This window comes from Manis pentadactyla, chromosome 2, assembly GCF_030020395.1.
Source record: "Manis pentadactyla isolate mManPen7 chromosome 2, mManPen7.hap1, whole genome shotgun sequence".
In the NCBI taxonomy this organism is placed as follows: domain Eukaryota; kingdom Metazoa; phylum Chordata; class Mammalia; order Pholidota; family Manidae; genus Manis; species Manis pentadactyla.
The window spans coordinates 130718335-130738543 of record NC_080020.1 but is presented as its reverse complement, the minus strand read 5'-3'; the positions used below and the strand labels follow the sequence as shown (position 1 = coordinate 130738543).

Sequence of the window (20209 nt, the reverse complement as noted above, 5' to 3'; positions counted from 1 at the left end):
GCAATGCGCTCACCGGAGCATTCACAGGCAGTACCTGTCCCCTCCGCACTCCTCAGCCAAACCCTAGAGCCATTCACCTCCAAAGCTCCAAGGACACTATTTTGACCTGTACATGTGAAATGTGGCCACCAGGCAAACATGTCTGGGCCTGATCAACAGAGGATACTGAAACCGGTTTGGCTATCTTGCCAGAGAATAAAACCGATGTCCTTTCAGCTTTCAAAAGATACCTGAGAGCATATGCGTAACTGCTAAAACACTGTGTTGTACAATTGAAACCAATGTAAGATTGTATATCAATGATACTTCAATAAAAAATAAATATAAAAAAAAGAAAAAAGGTACCTGAGCACAAAGGTTCTTTTTTGTCTTGGCTGAGTCCTGAGAGCTGCTCAGCAGGGGGAGAGTGGAGTCTCCAGGGGAGCTGCCCTCTGTCCCCCAGAAACCATTTAGAACCTGCCAATCTGAAATCCGATGGGCAATAGCATATCCCCTGGCATGCATATACACACAGTGCAAACACGGACATGTGGATATCTGAGCAGGGGAAGAACTTGTCTCCATTTCAAAACCAGTTTTGCAATTAGGTGAATTTAACTCAAGCGAACTGCCATAAACCTTCCAAGGTTTTTTTTTTTCTTTTTCTTTAAAAGTCAACAAGCAGAGCTATAGATTCTTAGGTTAATTTTAGGGAATGAAAGAAAAACAGAATCCCTAAGTCTGGAACTCATGCTCATTGTATGATTGGAAGTTGGAGCTAAGCATTCTTCATCTGTAAGAAAAGCAGAAAGAAGGCAGACTTCACTTCTGGGCCATATTTTTGCAAATAAGTGGATATATACTGAATCATTTCAAGTTTTTTCCATTGAAAGGCATTGTGTTTATTATGCAACAAAAAGGATGTATGGCTTATTTTTCTAAACCCATACAGTTTATAGTGCATTTAGTTATTATTTGCATGTATTCTGGACTGAGTCAATTACTATATTTAAAAAACCTAGTTATAATACAGTATCATTACAGTAATAGTTGTAGAAAAAGGTTAAATAAATATAGATTTACAGTTCTTATATTACATAGCTTTGGAATCTTTGCTGTTAATTATTTTAGGTCACAAAGTTATAATTTAATAAATTATCATATCAGTGCACTAAATAGGAAATGTGTGATTATCTACATAATACATCACAGCCTTTTTAAGCTAATTCTGCCAACATCATACTTCAGTGAAGTGAACAGACCAGCATGCTAATATATACATGAAACCTCCAAAAAAAAGTTACACCCGAAAGGCAGCTCATTCTAAGGGAGAATCTAATTCATAAATACTCTCAAAATTTTATCATCGATTTAATGTTTTAGAATTGGTAGTGAGATATAGGAAAAATATTCAGACATGCAAAATGTTTGTTAATTCATTCATTTTGTTGCACCAGCATAAGTTGAGGTATATTAGTACCAGGCTCTGTGTTCAGGGACGGCTATTTAAAAATGGAGCGATCACCCTTGTTCTCAGGAACCTCACAATCCAGTGAGAGAGACACAGACAAATGTTATCTCACTGCAGTGATGTGACAGGGGCTCTAGCAGACCCAGCAGCAAAGTGCTGAGAGGACACAGGGCAGGAACTCGGCCTCCTCCTCAAAGCGTCAGGGAGGCTTCCCAGAGGAGGAGTCACTTGCAGCTGGTCTTAAGGAATAAATATTTTCAGGCAAACAAGTTCAAGAGCTTGGCTGGAAAATTCAACCTCGGGAAGGATGCATCAGAATCGTGGGCCACAATTAAGTAAAGGGGGCTGGTGAAGCTTAGAAAATGCATAGCACACGTAGTGCTTAGAAAATGCACAGCCAGCATTTCTGCTCTTTCCTGGTGAAACAGCAGTCTGCAAGGCTAGGGGCAGTCATCTGGGCTACTGGGGATGTGTAAAAGATACAGCAATCAAGCCCCAACGAAGCACATGTTAATGCTGAGAATGGACTCCTTACAGAAATCTCCATTTCCTTCTGACATTAATTGGCAGTGGAAAAGGTTCCAAAACCCTTCTGCATTTGCATAATTTTTGAAAAACTCTGAGCTGAGTCCTATGCTGGGGAAGCTCATTCTTCAACGTGACTTCCAAAGGCACATCCCTGCATTTTGCAGTCTGTGACCTCATTTCCAGGCCTACAGAACAGGGGACAATTTCAAAGAGCCTAGAAAACTCAAGTCCTAGAATCTGCCTGAACTGCCACTCACCAAATCACCCTAAATAAGTTTTTTCCCTCAGGCGCGCATCATCCCAAAAGGCACTGGTTGTATTTCTACAAGAAGTTAGAGTGTAGGTGGCAGTGAGCAGGAATGTTTAAAGATGCAATCCCTTTTTCTAATTTGAAATAACATGTAGCCGTATAAACTATCCAAAAATTAGTACACAAACATGTTTCTCACAAATTCATCAGAATATAAGTTAGAGCTTTTTCAGGTATTTTTTCACACAGGTGGGAGAGAAGGTAACCCAGGATGTATGCTCATGCAAGCTTTCAGACAACGGCCCTTACCGTTAACACACGGATGACGCTCTGCTTCCACAGCTGTCTCCTACCACTTCTAAACATTCCAGCAATCTGTTCGGCTTATGCACTGTCCAGAGTCAGCTCCTCCAGAATGATCTTCTAAGTCCTAGGAGATCTACTCATTGTCTAACAGGCTTGCCAATGAGAAGTCCTCAGGAGGACCGGAAGTTCATGTTCACATTTCTAACTTGCAAGTATTATTCACCATATATGCAGAAGAAAACTTACAATTGCCCCTTTATGATTCAAACTGACTTCCAGAGTCTCTCCCCTCAGCCTCTCCTCTGTCCAAAGCCTGTGTTGTTACTAATCCTGTTTATATGCTATACAGTTTAACTGTGCCTCTTACTCATGTTGATCAACCAATCAAAGCATTTGAACTGCTCTGTTGCAACATTTCTGAGGTTCATTTAGTTCTATATGCTGCCCAACAAAAAAGCTTGGAGTCAACAGAGACATTTGAACACTTCTTTTTTGAACAGTGAGAAACTTTAAGCCATATCAAACTAGGAAGCAGAGAAGCCACAGCTCTGAATAAATTGCTCAGGCCAAGAAATTCAGTCTTTGTCTAAACAACTTTGTGTGCATGATTAACTGCCAGCACTGTGACTAATTGTGACTAATTGTCAGATAGGCTAATTGTGACCCAAAGGAGTCACAATTATGGGCCTTTCTGCCCATAAAGAACAAGAAGCCTATTTCATATGCAAACAGCAAATGATGTCCGTAAATTACTTGTGCTCACACAGTTGCACATACAAATAAACCAAGGTAATTTATTCTATGTGACCAAACATCTTGATCATCCTTACTGGGAAACATGATGAGAAATCGCAGCCAAAGTGATTTGAGAGCTCTAGGACATACGATTTCTCTCGTCAAGATGAATAAAAGGCAGGACATTTAAGGTTGGGCATGTTGAATATAGGACTTAGTCCTTGGAGCTCAAGTTCAAAAATTCAGACCCAATCATCCAAGCATGATCAGGAAACAGGGAACCCATCCTGCTAATACGCTGCTCATCAACCTCACAGACTGACATGAAGGCCAGGAAGCTAACTTGGTTTAAGACACCCACTACTAATGTGGGTGCTCATTTGGTATGTGACCTGGAAGATTCACCTGGTCAACAGCCGATGCCAGGGAGCAGTCTCCATATGCAGCATTCATAAAGAAACAACACTCAAACCCAATTATTATTTGGTAATCAAAGAACTAGAGCACAGGAAGTTAGAGCTGGTTTATGGAACGTTGTCTAAATCAACCACTGGGTGTTGGTAAGCAGCTGTTCTCTGTTCTAATTATGAATGAAGATGGAATCTAGACTAGAAGCCATTCTCCTCTGTGTGGTACTGAAAGGCAGCGAACAGCAAATCACTGCATATCCTCTTCCTCCAGGCTCAGCGTCTCAGGACCATTCCCAAGAACCCTCCATCAACACAACATGAACTCAGAACAGAGGTTACAATTCCTCGTATCACCACTTATCTTTCATTAGTTACATTTAAATCTGCGCTGCCCTGATGGTATTTTAGGCACCATCCTCATTTCATCAGCAGCCCATTTACAATGTTATCTCTTGGGGAGAGTTACTTTCTGGGAAGATGTCCACAGATGGCTGATGACATTCATTTTGTGTTTGGCAGGCATAACCATGGCTCTCTAGAGGCTTCGCAGTAAGCTGCAAAGTCTTCCAGCCTCTGTGGATGAATTTCAACCCCACTTTGGGGAAGGTAGAGGCAGTCGGGGTCTTAAGTGAAGGAGGCTCAATGAGACCTGTCATTAAACAGCACAAACAAAGGAAAGCATAAGCCAGAATCTACATCTGACCACCTGCATCCTAACTGCCTGCTGGAAATAAAACTGATTTATGGTCACTGGAGAAGTTATCAAGCATTGCTCAGAAGGAGTCAGGAGGGTTTTCCTATGAGTAGTTTGCACCAGGCAACAGCTTCAGCGGGAGAGACTCCTCCTATAAGAACTCCAGCCAAGGAGTTCCCAGCCCTATCTGCACAGACAATGCACTCTGAAGTCAGACATAATGAGAAAACCAGAGTGGACAGTGGGCCTCATGGAGGCAGGAGACTTCATTCAGAAATCCAAGTACCTTCAAGCAAAATTTGAAGTCCCACTTTCATTCATTCATTCAACAGATGTTTGTGAGTGACTTTCATTTGGCCAGGCACTGTATGACACACTAAGCATAGGGCAGCTCATTAAAACACACATTTAATCAAACATTAAAAAATATGAATTGTAATATGTTGTCACACCAGAGAGTTTCAGCCTCCCCACAGGTTCACTCTGGATTCAGTGACACTGAATAATGACAACGGAATATTGTGGCAGGTCACATATGCATCTGGCAAGTCCTCCACCTCCACACCCAGAGCAGAGAACTGGGCGGAGCTCTTTATATAGCAACACAGACAATGGCTCACTGCCAACACACATGCAAGCATGCACCTACGCAGTAGGCCAATTATTGCATTATTGCACGTGCACAGTGGGCAAGTAGATCAGGGTCAGGTGAGGATCCTGGCCAAGGTAACTTCTGTTTTCCCTACATATGCATAATTATTTTATGTAACACAGAAAAAATAAAATGCTGCTGATTAAACTTACATACAATCTCAATTTTAAGATGCATTCCAAATTCGCATATGTTAAAATGTGAAAAACAAACATCTCAGAATCAATGGAAAACCATTGTTAATTCCTTGGGAAATAATAAACAAATAACATATAAATAAATACATAATTATAAATGAAATATAATTACAAGTTGTATAAAATGCCATAAAAATAAGGTACAAACTTCATGTGGATCTATGTTCTAAATTGTTACCATTTTACACTTATATTTCAAAGTGTGGAATCTCCTGAATTCATTCCTAAATTATGGAAAGTCACCTACTTTGGGCCTTACAGCCCAATATGTACAAGCTATGCCACATGGTATAATAGGAAAGTGCAAGCCTTGAGGTCAGACAGACCTGGATTTAAATCCCAGCTCTGTCCACTTTTAACTATGTGACATCAGAGCTTTTGTTTCCTAAGTTACACACTAGAAATAAACCCACCTGCCTACCAGACTTATGATAATTTATATGGGTAAAAGACCTGGATCCGCACAGATACTTAATAAATAAAAATATAGCCATATTTTTATTTGAAAAAGAGGTATGATTGCAATTAGGACAATATCAGTGTAAGGGGCAAATTCCCAAGGAATTAAACCTAACCTACAAACTCCAGTCTAGAGCACTATGGAAATTTTCCTCAATTTCTGAGTATGTACTAAGAAAAAGAGTGGATCCTAAAGAAAACAAAATCCCTGATTTGAAAAGACATATGCACCCCTATGTTTATCACTGCATTATGTACAATAGACAAGATATGGAAGCAACCTAAGTGTCCATCAGTAGACAAATAAAGAAGATGTGGTACATACACACAATGGAATATTATTCAGGCATAAAAAGGAAAGAAATCCTGCCATTTACAACAACATGGATGGATCTAGAGAGTATTATGCTCAGTGAAATAAGCCAGGCAGAGAAAGACAAACACCATATGATTTCACTTATTTGTGTAATATAAAAATAAAGCAAAACTGAATGAACAGCAGTAGACTCATAGACAGTGAGAAATGACTAGTGGTTTCCATCAGGGAGAGGTTGGAGTAGATGGGTGGGGAGGGTGAGGGGGATAAAGGGGCACAAAAATTTTCAATCATAATATAAGTTGACCTCAGGGATGGTAGTACAGCATGGAGAATATATAGTCAATGATTCTGTAACATCTTCCTATGTTGACAGTAACCACACTAGTGGCAGTGAGGATTTAATAATATCAGTAACTGTTGAGCCACTGTATTGTATATTTGAAACCAATATAAAATTATATATCAATGACACTTCAATTATATAGTGGATCCAACTTTTACCAGTTATTACACATTTTTCATAGATTTTCATCTCTAAGAATGTCTTACTGAGGCCCAGCAGAATCAAACCATCAGTTTAAACAACGATATGGGGGCAGCATATAAAAATGACATATGACTTCAGTGAGATGAGTGGGATTCAGTGGGATATTGTATCCATTCTGAGTTCATGTTTTTTCACTTTGTACCATTTGTACCATGTTGGGTGCATCTGATGTGCACCCTTATACCTGTTGTTATTGGCAAGAATCATGACATAGTTGTCATTGCCAGAATTTGTGCAGACTCGGTTGTCACTCCAGGTGGCATGATAGGGCCATGGCGATACCTTGATATTGCAGACAACAAACCAAACTGAAGATCGACTTGCGGAAAGAATGTGTGTCCTGGTGGTTTTCTGAAAATCTTTCACTGACACCTTCTGGGAAGATCAAGAAAATCCCAGCATTGCAACTTACAGAATGGTAACGGGATGGAAAGAAAACCCCAGAAAACTCAGACCCTGAATGCAAAGAAGTTTTAGAAATTTCTTAACCAATTTATTGCAATTATATTTGCAAGGGTACACAAAAGTGACATATGACTTTTTTAAATCTAATGCTTAAGTAAATCTAATAGACTTTTTCAATTAAAATTAAATAAAATTCTAGGAAAGCAATGCATCCTAGTTTAATAGACAGCTGCTTTTCTATCTTAGTGGTGAATAAAATAGTGATATGTCTTTTACCTGATGATAGCTTAGATCAGGTGAAATCTCTAATGATCAAAGTTTTATGATATCTAATGATCAAAGAAAACTTCATAGAAAAGACAGTACTTCAGTGAACACTTGAAGAGGAGTAGGATTCAAACACAGAAAGGTGGGGCCTAATGTATGGGGAAGAGATCACAAACAAAGCCTGGGGTCGGAATTCAAGAGAGCCTGTTCTATGCTGCAGTTGTGAAGAAACAGGATTGATTAACCTCTGAAAGGAATGTGGAGGGTGAACTGGGGGTGCCAGCCGAAGGGTGGTGGCCCTTGCACGCATCAGGGAGTCCCTGAAGAATAAGTTGATGAAAGTCTTGTTTAGGAGGATTAGGCTGGTGGTTGTATGCAGAAGGTCAGGAAGGAGAAAGGTGAAGCCAGCCGCCTGTGCACAAGGAGATAAAGGATTTGATAGAGGGGTAGGAGCAGGGGTCACCCATGCTACTCAAAAAGTAAGCGAGCAAGCTAAATGAGGACAGGCCAAGTCCTCCTGCCCCATCTACCATTTGGCCACCCTAACTACTCCTTATGGGGGAATCCTGGTTGAAGAAGAAATGGGAAGGAACAGGTAGATGGAACTTGACCACTGGTAATGGAGCAAGTGGGGACAGTCATCAAAGATGCTTCCATGTTGTCAAGTTCGGATAAAGTGAAGAATCATAATGACTCAAACAGGAATGCATATAGAGGAAGACGATATTTTGGAAACTAGATGACTGAAGAAATGCAAATAAAGCTCTGACTCTTTATTTTTCCTAGTGGTCTTTTCATCTTGAAATCATGAAAATCAGTATATGCAAGACCAAAAACATCCAGCACCTTTTCTTTACTCTATCAAAAATTTTTTTAATCCTAATAGAAAGAAATACAAGAAAATAAAAGAACCAATAACATATTCATTTAACAATCATTTGAGCTGCCTTTCATCAAAAAAAAAAAAAAACTTTAAAAGCTTCATAGGAAGCAATATGGTCCATTGGTTCTTTCAGCATTTCTGTGAGTTGAAATGGCATAGCAAAAGCTAAAAAAGATGCCTGAATTTTCTGGAAGCCTTATTTCTCAAAATTCCAAAGACAAGAAGGGGGAAACACAGGGAAATGCCAGGGGAGATTTAAAAATCTGATGGTTTTAGAGTAAAGCACACACTAAACAGATTATCCAAGTTCTGCTGGTACAGAAGGAGGTAGAGAGACACTCAGTGCTAAATGCACACTGCAGCTGTTTTTCTGTATGGTGCATTTTGAGCAAGAAGTGTAAGAATTAGGAATTGGGGGCCCTGAGAGAGGGATATACCAAAGGAAGGAAAATCTCAGTAACATCCCTGATTTTGTGCCTTCCCACTAGTGACACTTCCATGTATCTCCATAGAAATAGTGTTGCCCTAGCTAGCCACACTTCTGATCCTGACTCCCACATACTGGTTGGTGTGTGACACTGGCCTCCTGTCCCCACGAATGACATGAGACAGATGATTATACAGGCACCATTCAGAGCTAAACAAAATGCATGGCCTAAGTGAGTATCTCTGCCCATAGGAGCCCAAGTACAAGAATCCTTAAAGTTATCCAAACGTTATCTAACATGAATTCTACACATACAACCTTTTAACATGACATACAAAACATTGGAAAAATTACATTGTCACTGGAATCCTCAGAAACCAGGTTAATCACTTTATTAAAGTATCATTGATATACAATCTTATGATGGTTTCAAATACACAACACAATGGTTCAACATTCATCCATATTATCAAGTCCCCAACCCATCCCTGCAGTCACTGTCTATCAACATAGTGAGATGTTATAGAGTCATTAATTGTTTTATCTGTGCTGTACTACTGTTCTCACGAGCAACCTAAATTGTGATTGTGAATTATAGTGTTCCTTAATCCCTTTCTCCCTCCCCACCCACCCTCCCCAACATACCCCTTTGGTAACCACTAGTCCCTTTTTTCATGTCTATGAGTCTACTGCTATTTTGTTCCTTCTGTTTTGCTTTGTTTTTATACTCCACAAATGAGTGAAGCCATTTGGTATTTGTCTTTCTCCACCTGGCTTAGTTCACTGAGCATAATACCCTCTAGATCCATCCATGTTGTTGCAAAAAGCAGAATTTCTTTTCTTTTTATGGCTGAATAATATTCCATTGTGTGTATGTACCACCTCTTCTTTACCCATTCATCTATTGATGGGCACTTAGGTTGCTTCCATATCTTGGCTATTTTAAATAGTGCAGCAGTAAACATAGGGGTGCATATATCTTTTAAAATCAGGGATCTTGTTTTCTTCAGGGAAATTCCTAGGAGTGGAATTATTGGGTTAAATGGTATTTCTATTTTTAGTTTTTTGAGGAACCTCCGTATTGCTTTCTACAACAGATGAACCAATTTACATTCCCATCAGCAGTGTAGGAGGGTTCCCCTTTCTCCTCATCCTTGCCAACATTTGTTGTATTTTTTGGATGATGGCCATCCTAACTGATGTGAGGTGTATTTCATTGTGGTTTTTATTTGCATTTCCCTGGTAATTAGCAATGTGGAGCATCTTTTCATGTTCCTGTTGGCCATCTATATTTCTTCAGAGAAGTGTCTGTTCAGGTCCTACACCATTTGTTAATCAGTTTATTTGTTTTTTAGGTGTTGAAGCATGTGAGCTCTTTATGTATTTTGGATGTTAACCCCTTATCAGATAAATCATTTATGAATATATTCTCACATACTGTAGGATACCTTTTTGTTCTGCTGATGGTGTCCTTTGCTGTACAGATACTTTGCTGTACAAAAGTTTTTTAGTTTGATATAGGCCCATTTGTTCATTTTTTCTTTTGCTTTCCTTGCCCAAGGAGGGGAAAAAGTTGCTTATGTTTATATTCAAGAGATTTTGCCTGTTTTCTTCTAAGAGTTTTATGGTTTCACAAATTACATTCAGGGCTTTGATTCATTTTGAGTTTACTTTTGTATATGGAGTTAGACAATAATCCAGTTTCTCTTCCATGTAGCTGTCCAGTCTTGCCAACACCAGGTGTTGAAGAGGCTGTCTTTGCCCCCATTGTATATCCATGGCTCCTTTATCGTGTATTAATTGGCCATATATGTGTGGGTTTATATCTGGGCTCTCTATTCTGTTTCTTTGATCTGTGAGTCTGTTCTTGTGCCAGTACCAAATTGTCTTGATTACTGTAGCTTTGTAGTAAAGCTTGAAGTCAGGGAGCGTAATTCCCCCTGCTTTGTTCTTCCTTCTCAGGATTGCTTTGGATGTTCAGGGTCCCTTGTTGTTCCATATGAATTTTAGATCTATTCTAGTTCATTGAAGAACACTTGGTATTTTGATAGAGATGGCATTGAATCTGTAGATTGCTTTAGGCAGGATGGTCATTTTGACAATATTAATTCTTTCTATCCATGAGCATGGGATATATTTCCATTTATTGGTAACTTCTTTCTCTCATGAGTGTCTTGTACTTTTCAGAGTAAAGGTTTTTCACCCCCTTGGTTAGGTTTATTCCTAGGAATTTTATTCTTTTTGATATAATTGTAAATGAACAGTTTTCCTGATTTCTCTTTCTGTTCATTCATTGTTAGTATATAGGAATGCAATAGAGTTCTGTGTATTAATTTTGTATCCTGCAACTTCGCTGAATTCAGTTATCAGTTCTAGTAGTTTTTTTTGGTGGATTCTTTAGGGTTTTCTATGTATAATATCATGTTGTCAGCAAATAGTGACAGTTTAACATCTTCCTTACTAATTTGGGTGCCTTTTATCTCTTTGTGTTGTCTGATAGCTGTGGCTTTCTGGTACTATGTTGAATTAAATGGTGAGAAGTGGGCATCCTTGTCTTGTTCCCGATTTTAGAGGAAAAGATTTCAGCTTTTCGCTATTAAGTATGATGTTGGCAGTGGGTTTGTCATATATGGCCTTTATTATGTTGAGGTACATACCCTCTATACACATTTTGTTTAAGAGTTTTTATCATGAATGGATGTTGACTTTTGTCAAATGCTTTTTCAGCATCTATTGAAATGATCATGTGATTTTGCCCTTCTTTTTGTTGATGTGATATGTGATATTGACTGATATATGAATACTGTACCATCCTTGTAACCCTGGAATAAATCCCACTTTGTCATGATGAATGATCTTTCTGAAGTAGCTCTTCTTTAAATGTTTGATAAAATTCAGCCATGAAACCATCTGGCTCAGGGTTTTGTTCTTAAGTATTTTTTTGATTATCAATTCAATTTCATTGCTGGTAATTGGTATGTTCAGATTTTCTGTCTCTTCCTGGGTCAGTCTTGGAAGGTTTTATTTTTCTAGAAAGTTGTTCTTTTCTTCTAGGTTGTCCAATTTGTTGGCATGTAATTTTTCATAGTATTCTCTAATCTTCATATTTCTGATGTATCCATTGTGATTATTCCTTTTTCATTTCTGATTCTTTTTTCTTGAGAAGTCTGGCTAGGGGTTTATCTATTTTGTTTATTTTCTCAAAGAACCAGCTCCTGGTTTCAGTGATTCTTTCTATTGGTTTATTCTTCTCAATTTTTTTTTATTTCTGCTCTGATCTTTATTGTGTCCTTCATTCTACTGACATTGGGCTTAATTTGTTCTTTTTTTCTAGTTTATTTCATTGTGGATTTAGACTATTTATTTGGGATTGTTCCTGTTTCTTGAGGTAAGCCTGTATTGCTATGTACTTTCCTCTTAGAACTGCCTTTGCTGTATCCCACAGGTTTGGGGGTGTTGAGTTGTTATTTTCATTTGTCTACATATATTGCTTGATCTCAGTTTTAATTTTGTCATTGAGCCATTGATTATATAGAAGCATGTTGTTTAGCCTCCATGTGTTTGTAGGCTTTTTAGTTTTCTTTGTGTAATTTATTTCTAGTTTTATACCAATGTGGTCTGAGAAGCTGCTTGATACAATTTCAATCTTTTTTAATTTATTGAGGCTCTATTTGTGGCTTAGAATGTGATCTATTTGGGAAAATGTTCCATGTACACTTGAGAAGAATGTGTATTCTGCTGCTTTTGGGTGGGATGTTCTGTAGAGTTCTGTTAGGTCCATCTGTTCTAACATATTGTTCAGTGCCTCTGTTAGCTTACTTATTTTATTTTCTGTCTGGTTGATCTATCTGTTGGTGTGAACAGTGTGTTAAAGTCTCCTAAAATGACTGTGTTGCAGTCTACTTCCCCCTTTAGTTCTGTTAGTCTTTGTTTTACATATTTAGGTGCTCCTATATTGGGTGCATAGATGATTATAATGGTTATATCCTCTTGTTGGACTGACCCCTTTATCATTATGTAATGTCCTTCTTTGTCTCTTGTTACTTAGTTTTGAAATCTATTTTGTCTGCTATAAGTACTACTACTACTACTGCTTTTCTCTCTCTATTATTTGCATAAACTATCTTTTTCTATCCCTTCACTTTTAGTATGTGTATGTCCTTGGATCTGAGATGAGTCTCTTATAGGCAGCATACTGATAGGTCTTGTTTTTTTAATCCATTCTGTCACTCTATGTCTTTTGATTGGTGCATTCAGTCCATTTACATTTAAGGTGATTATTGATAGATATGTATGTATTATCATTGTAGGCTTTAGATTTGTGGTTACCAAAGGTTTAAGGATAGCTTCCTTACTATCTAACAGTCTACCTTAAAATGCTGATTACTCTATTTCAAACTCAATCTAGAGGTACTCTTTTCCCCCCTTCTTCTTCTTCTTCCTCCTCTACACTCTGTATATTACGTGTGATATTCTACACTTTTTGTATATCCCTTGACTGATCTTTGTGAGTTGATTGAATTTCATACTTGCTTGGTAATTAACTGGTTCACTACATTTACGGTAGGTTTATTTTCTCTGGTGATAGCCATTTAGCCTTAGGAACATCTCCATCTAGAGCAGCTCCTTAACATATCCTGTAGGGCTGGCTTAGTTGTGGTGAATTCCTTTAACTTTTGTTTATCTAAAAATCGTTTAATCCCTGCTTCAAATTTAAAAGATAATCTTGCCAGGTAGAGTATTCTTGGTTGGAAGTCCTTCTTGTTTCACTACATTAAATATATCATGCCACTCCCTTTTGGCCTGCAAAGTTTCTGCTGAGGAGTCTGATGATAGCCTGATGGGGTTTCCTTTATGAGTAATCTTTTTTCTCTCTCTGGATATTTTCAATACTCTTTCCTTGTCCTTGATCTTTGCCATTTTAATTATTATAATGTCTTGGTGTTGTCTTCCTAGGGTTCCTTTTGTTAGGGGCTCTCTGAGCTTCCATGACCTGAGTGCCTATTTCCTTCCCCAGTTTGGGGAAGTTTTCAACAATTATTTCCTCAAGGAGACTTTCTATTCCTTTGTCTCTCTCTTCTTCTGGTACGCGTATTATGTGAATATTGTTCCATTTGGATTGATCACACAGCTCTCTAATTATTTTTTCATTCCTTGAGATCCTTTTCTATGTTTTTTGGCTTCATTGTTTTCTTGCTCTCTAATTTCCAGATAATTTACCACTTCTTCAACCTGTGAAAACCTGCTATTAAATCCATCCATTGTATTTTTCATTTCAGATACTGTATTGTTCAGCTCTGAATGACTCTTTTGTAGGTCATCTATCTTTTTGTTGAAGTCTTTCCTGGGATCTTGAATATTTTTCTGTAGCTCCACGAGCATGTTTATGACTTTTACTTTGAAGTCTTTATCAAGAAGATCGGTGATTTCAGTTTCACTCAGCCCTCACTCTAGTGTTTCGTCTTGTAGTTTTATATGGACCAAATTCCTCTGCCTCTTTTTTTTTTTTTAAGTGTTTCCTATGGAATAATAGCTTTATGGAAGAGGTGCCCTCTAGTACCCAGAAGCTCAATTTCCTGCGCATAAGCCCCAGCTGTTGGCATGCAGTGGGCAGGGCACCTTTCTATCTGGCTTGTAGTGATCTGATTTCAGGTGGGCTGTGTGGGCCGTCAGCTGATCACACACACACAGAGAAAACACAGAGTTGCTGTGGACAGAGCCATCTTCTGTCTGGCCTGCAGCAATTGCAGGGGCCACAGGTTAGTGGTACCAGCACCTGCCTGGGGGAAGGAGCTCTGGGGCCTGGCTCCCGCAGGTGGGCCTAAACAGGGCTGAAAAAGCTAGTAGGATCACCCTCTGCCTTCCCGGTTGCAATAACTGCCTCTACTGCTGGGCCAAGCAAGCCAACTGCAGGCCATGCACACAGGAAGGAGCCTCAGTGCTGCAATGCTGGAGCTACCATAGGCAGAATTATCCTCCTTCCAGCCTGCAGCAATGGTGGGGCCACAAGCGAGAGGGACTGGTGCCTGCTGGGAGGAAGGAGCTCCTGGGGCAGTTCCCCAGTTGGCCCAAAACTGGGCTGAGAAAGCTGGGAGGGTCTCCCTCTGCCTACCCAGAAAGGGGATGGAGTGTCTGGGGCTCCTGAGAGTTCCTAACCTATTGGGCTGAGGGTAGGCTAGGTGGGTATTGTCCACTGCCCTTTCTCCTGACCAGAGAGCTCTGCATAACCCCTTCCCTCTGGTACCTCTCTCACTGCTGGGAAGTCTTTCAAACTGCCCACTTGGATTTTCCCTCAGGGAGGCCAGTAGAGTGTACCTATTCCCCACAGGCAGCTGTAATCTCAGCTTCTCCGAGTGTTCCACCTGTCTTTGTTGCCCAGCCCCACTAATCACCAGAGCACCACCTAATGTGGGTTCATGTTCCTGGAGCAGACCTCCAGGGCCAGGTGTTCAGTGGTCCTGAGCTCCTACTCCCTCCCTGCTCTATTCCTCTTCCTCCCACCTGTGGGCTGGGGTTGGGGAAGAGCTTGTGTCCTGCCAGATCACAGCTTTGCCACTTTACCCTTTTCTGTCAGGTCTTCTCTTCTTCCCCAGATGTAGGTAGTTCTGCAGTCTTCAAGTCATTTTCACTTTTAGTTTTATTTGCTGTATTTTCATATTTTATGTGACTTTAGGATGAGGTTTCTGCCTTGCCTTCCTACACTGCCATCTTTTACCAAGCACTCCAGGTTGATCACTTTAACACTGCAGTACCATAACATCTTAGTGTTTTCCCCAAAGGAATTTTTTTCCATTCTAGATGCCCATATCTTGAACAAATGATGCTCAGTGGACCATGATACTTGTTCTTCATGTACAAAGCTACAGACCTTTATAAAATTACTTTCCCAAAGCTAAATATAAAGCTCAGGGGTTCTGAACAAGATAGGGAAATCAAATTTTAGGTGCAAATCATAGAGTTCATTATGAAGTCCTCTAGCATTCTGCCTTTGGGTCATCTGCTTAGCATGGCTGCAATTGTTTGTCTTGAACATTTGCAGAACATATTGTCTAGTTAAGTTATCCCAGTCACTCCTTGGTTAGGACCAGAATTTCAGCTTTAGAGCATATGCAACTAAGAAAAATAACACTTCTTAATTAGAATCTGTTTGTAGTTATAATCTAAATGACAATCAACAGCTTGGAAATGATCTTATTCCTTAATTACTTGTTCATTCAGAAATTCAAAGTCCGAACAAATATATGAGCAGTATTAATTAGATATAGCGAGAACCCTTATTAATGTGAAAATTCTTGCTTTGTGAAAGCAATAGCTACAAATGATTTTTACCTTTATGTTACCTTTCAGTTGCTATTGTTCCACTTCACGCACGTGCATACTAAGACACCAATGCATGATCATTTTTTCAAATGCAAAGCAACAAAAATGCCAACTTATGTTCCCTCCTTCTTTCGTTCTGACTTAGTTTATCAGGGAATTACTTAGGAGAAAAGTATATTTCATTACATAAGTCACTGCCCATGCCAAGGTCTGATGTCCAGTATTGAAGACACCAAGAAGCAGGAATAATACGGAGGAACCCCTCAGCCCACATCCACCTGCTCCAACTGACTCCCACCAACAGACGCACACAACTCTGTGGGAACCCAAGACTGCAGCTGTAGAAACGAGGGTCAGAGGCCCCGATTCCACTAGGGGATCATTTTGAGGGCCATCTGCTGTTATCACAGTGGTGCTTGCTTTTGTTCAACAGGGAAAGCAAAAAGTAGAGGCTTACCAGCAAACAAACAAAATCACTAAACACTGCATTTAGTTCCTCTTTGCTTCTCTCTTGTGCTGAAATACTGTGAAATAGTAACCTCAAAATCTTGTTCCTTTCCTATGGAATGATTTAAAGAGAAAAATGAGTCAAATGTCATTCATTGTAAAAGCAAATCCTAATATTAGGAATTATTAGTTCATTCACTCAAGAGACATCTTCTAAAAGCAGCAAAGAATAACATCACCCCATCAGAGGTATATTAATTAGCCACCAAGATAGAGGAACATCCCAACTTACCATAGCTTGACTCTGTAAACCCCCATTTGTTATGATTTTTATAAATATGAACCCATGAAAATATTTATAAGCATCAATGGTTTACACTGACACCCATGCCAAGTGGTATGGCAGTAAAATGAAATGCATTGATTTGTGAGGCAGAAAAACTTCTGATTACAAGAATGTGATCAGATACAGAAAACCCATTTATTTGAAACTAAGCAGTCATTTCTAAAAAGGATATTTTATCTCTCTTTGAAAAGCTTAAGGGTAAAAGTTAGGGAGAGATCAAAGAAAGATTTTCCAGCCAAAGCCACGAATGATCTGATCACCTTGGAAAGAGCATGGTTGGCAGCAAATCAGAGTTCAAGGTGAGGCTCAGATGCTTTGCTTTTGGTGACCCCTGACCTCCACCAATACCACTGCCACTCTTAGAAGTCAGGCCTGGATCTGCCTGCATCACAGCCGTATTTTTGGGTCTTCAAACTGCTCATTAATTGAAGAAAGAACAGCCCCATTTATAACCTTACCCAGGAGCTAATAAGGTCTTTAAACCCCAAACAACCTACAGTTACAAATGGGTTACTCCACAACCAGCAAAGCAGAATTTATATTGTCAAGCAAGATAAAAGTAACCCAATTTATCTACCTGATGGTGTTTTCTTAGTTCGCCTTTCTAAAAGCGAACTACATAATTCGTAATAAATGACATTACTGCCCTTAGATTTCACAAGGTAAACCTCAAGCACTGCCGTTTCCTTCAACAGCAAAAATGCTAAAATATCATTTCAGAGAACAAACATAATCACCATTGTGGCATACATAAAAAATGCATTTATTTTATTGCTAACAAAACTCCACTGTATAAATGCTACACAGACCAAATGTTCTTTCAAAGCTTTTATAAGATATTTTTAATTCTTACTTCTTTCCTGCCAGACCAGGGATAAAAGGACACCTAATTAATACTCATGTACATACATTTCCTCTTTTAAGTATATTTAACAATGCTGTGTAATGCAACGCTAGTTCCTGCTTCCTGAAGACCTGCCTGCTTCCTGATCTTCCATCTATCACAACTCTTCCACAGGAAACAGTTAACACTTGTGTGCCTGTACTCAAAGGTAGCCCCCAGGTCAATTCAAATAGCCAAATGAAATGGTACAATTAATTACAGAAATCAACTTTCATTGAAGTAAACTTAATTATTATGGGGACATAAATAGAGCAGACATGAAAACATGAAGGGCAGAATAAGCAAGGTCTTTCAAAATGTAGTCCCTACCTGGTGATTTAGTACTTGACATGAAATTAATCTGAACAATTACTTTCTTTGGATCAATTTAACTTTCAAATATTATATTCATCAAAAATATGGGAAGGTTCCTGTCTTAACAGGAACCAAGGATAGCATAGAAAGATCATAAGGATCAAACCTGGTGGTGTAATTCCTTTTCTAGGTGGGAAGGAAATTAATTCCATATTTTAGGTGTGATTTAAGAAGTACTACATATTTTAGGAAAATGTTTTAGTATAGCTCATTAATCTCACCAAAATCAATCACTATTATATCTACTGAACTTCTCTGGTACACCCAGTACAACATTACTCAAGTATATAAGGAGTTTACAGTCTAGCAAAGGAGATAAAATGACAATTAGTCCACAACAAAGTACTAAATTGTAAGAATATACCAAGGTACATGGGAACCCAGGCTGTTACATCAAGCTCATGAGTCAATATATGTAAAATGTATATTTTAACATTCAATAAGGTTTAAAAGATAAAAAGAGAATCTTTTATAGAACTCAGTTTTTATATTGGTCTAAATCACTTAAAGAAGGAGCATAACTACAAGTTAATGAGACAAATTTAAAGGCTAAATAAAGTCTGTACTGTTCTCCTTTCATAACGTAAGAAAGTAAAGGGCAATATGTTCCTGGGGTAAGTATTCTGAAAATGAGCTAGCACAGGGCAGAAGAAAATACTTCCTGCTTTTCCACCCTCTTCCTCCCCCTTCCCCAAAGCTAAGGGTCAACATTTGAATCTGCTCAAACAGGAATTTTAGGACAGGGTCTCCTTGTTCCCAGGGAAACCACCCCAACATGTGTATCACTGCCACTTCCTCATCTAGGCCGTTCCCTCTCCTATGTCGGGGTCTTCCTCATTCTCTCTGGACCTCCTCTCCTGCCTCAGTCTTCCTCCTTTCTTTTCCTAGAGCCTAAAAGAAAATTACCTTACAACCAGAGCTCACATATCCTCTTTCACATCATCACCAATATTCTTGCCATTCTGAGCATCATTTGGAAACAAATTGGGATCGAACCATCAACCTTAAGCCAAAGGCAGACCACGGGAGCATTATGTGATGAGTGGGTTTCCCTGACAAACAGTGGAAGGAAGAAAACGTAATGCACCCAATTGCTTATTATATAATAATAACAAAGCATGGGAAAACAAAAATCAAAGGTGTTAATTCATTGAGTGAGACAGAGCAATAGGAGATAATCAATTGCATTTCTAATCCAGAAAATACACAAAGATGAAAACAGCAACCTCCAAAGAGAAAATGTGAGGCATTTACAACTAAAAGAACTACAGTAATAGGCAATTTTTCTCTAAACTATTATCCACTTGGGTATTACATTTCTTTCTTTTGTAAGGAAAATTAATGAAATGGGAAGCATTTTTAAATCACAGAAGTTTGTCCTTTAGAAGGCTTTCCAAATGGTAAGCAATCGATTTAGAGTTTATGTTCCTTAATTAGTTGTACTCAACTCTTGTACAGATTAAATCTCAGTAAAATCAGTCCAAAACTCTTATTTAAATCTGAAGTTTTTCTTCTAATATATAGGGAAAAGAGAGGCCTGAAGGGGAAGGGAGGTCCTGCCAGGGTGTGAGACACAGAAGAAAGAGCCTGAAGCCACCTCCTGCTCTCCCCTGCAGACCACCCCCTGTGCAAGGGCACCCACTCCTGTCATCCACTCTTGCCAATGGGGCACTAGCTGGTCTCCAAACTCCAGAATCTATCTAAACATATTTGCCTCCTTCTGCACAGGTCAAAGTCCCATGCATGGGTAAAGAAAATGTCCCATGCCTCTCCCTCTTTGTAGTCCTTCCTGAATCTCAAGGTCTCTTCTCTGATATTTTATTGCTCCTTCCTTGATTCTTATAATTTCCATCCGGAATAATAATTACATTTTAGAAATATAATTTGTACTCAGTTTTTTTAAACAAGGGCTTCGTGTTTTTTTGTGTGTGTGTTTGTGTGTGTGTGTTTGTGTGTGTGTGTGTGTGTGTGTGTGTGTGTGTGTGTGTGTGTGTGTGTGTGTGTGAAACCTTTCCCTCCCGCTAAGTAGATTCAAATCTTCATTGTGATTTTCTGAGCTGATGCCTGGTCTCTTTTACATTTGTTTACCCAGAGTTCTACAGTTGCTGATTAATTTCCTAAAGTTGGCTTAGAAATCCAGTAGCCAGCTTCTCTGTGGGTTAACTGCAGCCTTTATTAGACACAGCATTTGACACATAATAGGTGCTCAATATATACATGGAGTGGTCACTTTTTAAATCACTTACACTGTATGTAGTAATAAACTAAAATCCTATTTTTTTTGTTAAGTAATACCTCCATTTTTTAAT

At 39.0% G+C, this 20209-nt stretch overlaps 1 protein-coding gene across 3 annotated transcripts in view; it reads right to left on the bottom strand.

Annotated features, from left to right (window-relative positions):
• Positions 1 to 20209, bottom strand: part of DNAH5 (dynein axonemal heavy chain 5) — a 257848-nt gene that overhangs the window by 214846 nt on the left and 22793 nt on the right. The window contains exon 1 of one of the 3 annotated variants that reach the window (XM_057496315.1): positions 2538 to 2824. The exons of the other annotated variants lie outside the window; for them this stretch is intronic. Within the exon in view, the coding sequence (XP_057352298.1) occupies positions 2538 to 2594 (57 nt within the window). The 5' untranslated portion in view covers positions 2595 to 2824. Of the gene's footprint in view, positions 1 to 2537; positions 2825 to 20209 lie in introns of those variants that run through there. 3 annotated transcript variants of the gene reach the window in all.